The following is a 5,953-nucleotide window of genomic DNA, read 5'->3' on the forward strand; positions in this document are numbered from 1 at the left end:
GTGGGGCAGCCGTGCGGCGCGCCGGGTCCTCCTCGTACAAACACTCCCTCTCCCTCTCTCTCTCTCTCACACACACCCACTCCCCCTCTGTTGCTCAGCCTGCCTCTGTGTGCAGCGCCCCCACTACTCCTGCATCCCCCTCAATGTGCATACATCTCCCCTATTCTTTCACTTCATGCCTATTGCCCGTTTGTCTACTTGCGCACGGCTCGAAGCACCACGCACGCCCACGTACAACCAGCACACGAAGTACCAGGATTTACGAACACCCACGCTAAACACACACAGAAAGAAGTCCGATAAGCCACAGGACGTGACAATACAAAACGGACTGCCTATAAACACACAAAAAAAAAGAAACCAACAGTTGATCTCTAGCTCCCACCAAACACACTTGCGAAAAGGAAAACAAAAAATACCATTGAATACTCAAAGAAAAGTGGACATAAAGGTAAGAACACAATAACAACAGCAACAAAAAAGAAGGAGAATAATTATCACGCAGTTAGGACGGAATATCTTGTTGTGTTTTTTTTCCGTTGACATTATTCTCCCAGCTTATCATCGACACCCACCCACGACAATCATCAACAACAACAACAACAGTACATCTCTACACTGGGCAAATGGAGGGGCACACAAAGGCTGAACTCTTTCTGCTCGGCGGCGAGCGCTTCGAGGGCTACTCCTTCGGCTACGAAGCAAGTGTGGCGGGCGAGGTGGTGTTCACCACTGGCATGGTCGGCTACCCGGAAAGCCTCACTGACCCATCATATCAGGGGCAGATACTCGTGCTCACGGCGCCGATGATCGGCAACTACGGCATTCCCGCGCTGGAGACGGACCACTTCGGCTTGACGAAGTACTTTGAGAGCATGAACGGCAAAATCCACGTGAGCGCGGTGGTGGTGTCGGAATACTGCGAGGAGCCGTCGCACTGGCAGATGAAAGAGACACTTGGTCAGTGGCTGCGGCGCAACAAGGTTCCTGGCATTATGATGGTGGACACTCGCAGCATCGTGCTGAAACTGCGTGACATGGGAACTGCGCTTGGCAAATTGGTCGTTGGCGGCGCCGATGTGCCGTTCATCGATCCCAACACGCACAACCTGGTGGCGGAGGTCAGCACGAAGACCCGTCGCACATACGGCCATGGTACCCTCGTCATCCTCGTCATCGATATGGGCGTGAAGCTCAACTCGCTGCGATGCCTGCTCAGACATGACGTGACGCTCATTGTGGTGCCGCACGATTGGGACATTACGAAAGAGACGTACGATGGCCTCTTCATTTCCAACGGCCCTGGCAACCCGCAGATGTGCACCAAGACAATTGCGAACGTGCGCTGGGCCCTCACGCAGGACAAACCAATCTTTGGTATCTGCATGGGCAACCAGATGCTTGCCCTCGCGGCCGGTGGCACCACGTACAAGATGAAGTACGGCCATCGCGGGCAGAATCAACCGTGCACGTGCCGCTTCGATGGGCGTGTTGTGATCACGACGCAGAACCACGGCTTCGCAGTCGACTTCAAAACGATGCCGCAGGATGAATGGGAAGAGTACTTCTACAACCCGAACGACGACAGCAATGAGGGTCTCTGGCACCGCACAAAGCCCTTTTCGGCGGTGCAGTTCCACCCTGAAGGACGCTGTGGTCCGCAGGACACGGAGTACCTCTTCGGCGAATTCATTGCGCGTGTGAAAAAGTCTAAGGTACAAGCGGCTGCCAAGTATGTTCCGCGCAAAGTGCTGGTACTTGGAGCTGGGGGTATCGTCATTGCACAGGCTGGCGAGTTTGACTACAGCGGTTCGCAATGCCTCAAGGCGCTGCGTGAGGAAGGTGTGGAGACTGTGCTCATCAACCCCAACATTGCGACAGTGCAGACGGACGATGAGATGGTAGACCATGTCTACTTCGTGCCAATCACTGTTGAGGCTGTTGAGAGTGTCATTGAGAAGGAGCGGCCGGATGGGATTCTTCTGGGTTGGGGAGGCCAGACAGCACTAAACTGTGGCTTGCAGCTCGATCGCCTCGGCATCCTGAAGAAGTACAATGTGCAGGTCCTCGGCACCCCAGTCTCGACCATCGCCGTCACGGAGGATCGTGAGTTGTTTCGTAACGCACTTTTGCAGATCAATGAGCAGGTGGCGAAATCCGCAGCGGCTTCTTCGGTTGAGGAGGCCTTGAAGGTCTCAAAAGAGATTGGCTTCCCCATGATGGTGCGTGCGGCGTACTGCCTCGGCGGGCAGGGCAGCGGCATCGTGCACAGCGAGGAGGAGCTGCGCTGCAAGGTTGAGGTTGCGCTGGCCGTCGCACCGCAGGTCCTGCTGGAGGAAAGCGTGGCTGGATGGAAGGAGATCGAGTACGAGGTGGTGCGTGACATCTACGACAACTGCATCACGGTTTGCAACATGGAGAACTTCGACCCGATGGGGGTCCACACCGGCGAGTCCATCGTCGTGGCCCCGTCGCAGACGCTGACGAACGACGAGTACCACATGCTGCGTACCGCGTCGATCAAGATCATCCGCCACCTCGGTATTGTGGGCGAGTGCAACATCCAGTACGGCCTCCACCCCACCTCACACCGCTACGTTGTTATCGAGGTTAACGCACGCCTCTCGCGTTCCTCGGCTCTTGCGTCCAAGGCGACCGGCTACCCGCTCGCGCACGTCGCAACAAAGATTGCCCTCGGCAAAGGTCTCTTCGAGATCACCAACGGCGTCACCAAGACGACGATGGCGTGCTTTGAGCCGAGTCTCGACTACATTGTAGTGAAGGCGCCTCGCTGGGACCTGAGCAAGTTCAACATGGTAAGTGAGGAGATCGGCTCCATGATGAAGAGTGTCGGTGAGGTGATGGCGATCGGCCGCACCTTCGAGGAGGCGCTGCAGAAGGCGCTGCGCATGGTGGACCCCTCGCACACCGGTTTCGACGTCCCCTCCAGGCTGGAGTCGCGAAAGGCGTGGGATTACATGCAGCACATCAAGGTGCCCACGCCAGAGCGCATCTTCGCTATTTGCCGCGCCTTCCACGAGGGCGTGACAGTGGAGGAGATCCACGAAATGACAAAGATTAGTGTCTTCTTCCTCAACAAGCTGCATAATCTGATTGTGCTGCAGAACAACATGGTAAAGCTGTTCCATGGGAGGGTATCAAGTATGCCGTACGACTTCTTGCTCGTGATGAAGGCACATGGCTTCAGTGATGCACAAATTGCAAAGTACATTGGCTGTACCGCATGTAATGTGCGTGAGCGGCGCACGCAGTTAAACATTGCGCCCAAGATTAAACAGATTGACACCGTGGCAGGCGAGTTCCCGGCCGCGCAGTGCTGCTACCTGTACGCTACTTACAATGCCCAGAGTGACGATGTGGACTTCACCGAGCCTATGTACGCCGTGCTCGGCTGTGGTGTCTACCGTATTGGTAACAGTGTGGAGTTTGACTACGGCGGTGTTCTCGTCGCGCGCGAGTTGCGCCGCCTCGGCAACAGGGTGATCCTGATCAACTACAACCCCGAGACCGTCTCCACCGACTACGACGAGTGCGATCGGCTTTACTTTGAAGAGGTCTCAGAGGAAACGGTGCTGGACATTCTACTCAAGGAGCGCATCCTCGGCGTTGTCATTTCGCTCGGTGGGCAGATTGTGCAGAACATGGCGTTGCGCCTCAAGCAGCATGGACTGCCGATCCTCGGCACCGACCCTGTCAACGTCGACAAGGCTGAGGACCGAAACAAGTTTTCCAAGATGTGCGATGAACTGGGTGTTCCGCAGCCGGAGTGGATCCTGTCGACGAGCGTGGAGCAGGTGCATGCCTTCTGCGAGCGCGTCGGCTTCCCCACACTCGTGCGGCCGAGTTACGTGCTGAGCGGCTCCGCGATGGCCGTCATTGCGAGCGCGGCGGACATTGACCGCTACCTCACCGAGGCATCGCTCGTCTCGGGCGAGCACCCAGTTGTAGTCAGCAAGTACTACGAGGGGGCGATGGAGTACGACGTGGACATCGTCGCCCACCACGGCAGGGTGCTCTGCTACGCCATTTGCGAGCACGTGGAGAACGCGGGCGTGCACTCGGGCGATGCGACAATGTTCCTGCCGCCGCAGTACACCGAGAAGGCCGTCATGAAGCGCATCTACGAGGCCGCCACACGCATTGCAGAGGAGCTCGACGTCGTGGGCCCTATGAACGTCCAGTTCCTGCTCACGAAGGACAAGCAACTGCGTGTGATTGAGGCGAACATCCGAAGCTCGCGCTCGGTGCCGTTCGTGTCCAAGACACTCGGCATATCTTTCCCCGCTGTGATGGTCTCGGCGTTCCTCTCACGCCGCGAGTCCGACCTGGTGCCGATCAAACGCGCCAAGATGACGCACATCGGCTGCAAGGCGTCCGTCTTCTCCTTCAACCGGCTTGCCGGCGCGGACCCGATCCTCGGCGTGGAGATGGCGTCCACCGGCGAGATCGGCGTCTTTGGTCGTGACAGGAACGAGGTGTTCCTCAAGGCGATGCTCTGCCAGAACTTCCGCTACCCATCGCGCGGCGTGTTTATCAGCTGTGACGTGGACGACCATGCGGAGGAGCTCTGCCCGTACTTCGCACGCCTTGGCCAGCGCTTCACGTTGTTCGCATCGCAGCAGACCGGGCGCGTGCTCGCCAGCCACGGCATTCCCCACACAGTGCTGACGCAGCGGCACGAGGCCGAGAACCCGACATACGACGCGGCGGTGGCGGCGAAGGAGATGTTCGACATGGTCATTCAGCTGCGCGACAAGCGGAGGGACTTTATGCTGCGCCGCTGCACGAGGGAGACTGCCACGCCGGACTACTGGTTACGCCGCCTCGCGGTGGATTACAACATACCGCTCCTCACGGAGTCGAATGTGGTGCGTATGTTCTGCGACTCCCTGCATATTTCCCCCAGCGACATTGAAATCGAGTCCTTCCGCCACTACGTCCCGCATGTGTATCACAAAATCCAGAATGACAACTGCACGATGCTGCGCCGCCACAAGGTGGGTCTCTGCATCGCCTGCACGAACGACAGCAAAGTCTTGGCGGTCCGCCTTCTGGAGGAGAGGGTTGCCGTGACGTGCTTTCACGCCAACCTAGGAGGTGTGAATGCGGACAGCGAGAGTGTGGCAGAGCGCTTCCGCATCACCGGTGCACCAGTGGAGGTTGTCGACCTCCGCTCCGAGATGGCAGAACTAGGCTTCGACATGGTGATGGCTATGATCGCCGACGACACAAACAACTGGCACCTCTCGCAGCTGAGCTGGCATGTGATGGGCGTCCACCTGCTGAAGGCGATGCGGGCCCGCCAGATGACTGTTGTCGCGCAGAGCTCACCACGCGGCAAGAAGGAGGTGAACTTCGAGCGCTACGTGCGCACGCTGTACCCGAAGATGGGCGTCTACAACCCCTGGCACGACCCGCGCCTCATTGACGACTTCCCCAATGAGGGGGAGAAGATTGCGTACCTGCAGAAGCATGGCGTGCCGGCCAGCACCGCCCAAGTGGAGTCGCACAGTAGCGTCTGCGGCATCACGTACCAGAAACGCAATGTGCGGAACATGCCGGCACCGCAGATGGTGCTGCCGCTGCGCGGGTGCCCGCATACGCCGGAGTTCTGCTCTCTCACCTTCCGCAGCGCCCGCTGTGTGGCGATCAACAACCAGGAGGTGACACCACTGCAGGCGCTGCAGAAGGCCAACGAGATCGCCGGCCGCAACGGCATCGGCATGGTACGGACGCGCGATGGCGCGATGTACGAGACGCCCGGTTTGACACTTCTCTCCAAGACGCTGCGCTTCCTCTACGATGTTTGCTTCGACCGCAGCGCGGCAGACATGTTCCGTCTGTACTCGAGCCACATCACCTCGCAACTGGAGGCGCAGAGGCTGCTGGAGCGCCACACGCAGTCCGCACTGGAGGCGATCCGTTATCTGAC

General features: G+C 58.3%; 1 protein-coding gene across 1 annotated transcript in view; it reads left to right on the forward strand.

The window, feature by feature from the left end:
• Positions 1-626: 626 nt before the first annotated feature.
• The window catches only part of DQ04_06721000 (putative glutamine-dependent carbamoyl-phosphate synthetase), a gene marked incomplete at both ends in the record, with an annotated part of 5,553 nt that continues 226 nt past the window's right edge, over positions 627-5,953 (forward strand). Inside the window, one exon of the mRNA XM_009314845.1 lies at positions 627-5,953. This exon is cut by the window's right edge and continues 226 nt beyond it. Within this exon, the coding sequence (XP_009313120.1) occupies positions 627-5,953 (5,327 nt within the window).

The sequence above is a fragment of the Trypanosoma grayi genome, assembly GCF_000691245.1.
Source record: "Trypanosoma grayi strain ANR4 Tgr_672_V1, whole genome shotgun sequence".
In the NCBI taxonomy this organism is placed as follows: Eukaryota; Euglenozoa; class Kinetoplastea; order Trypanosomatida; family Trypanosomatidae; genus Trypanosoma; species Trypanosoma grayi.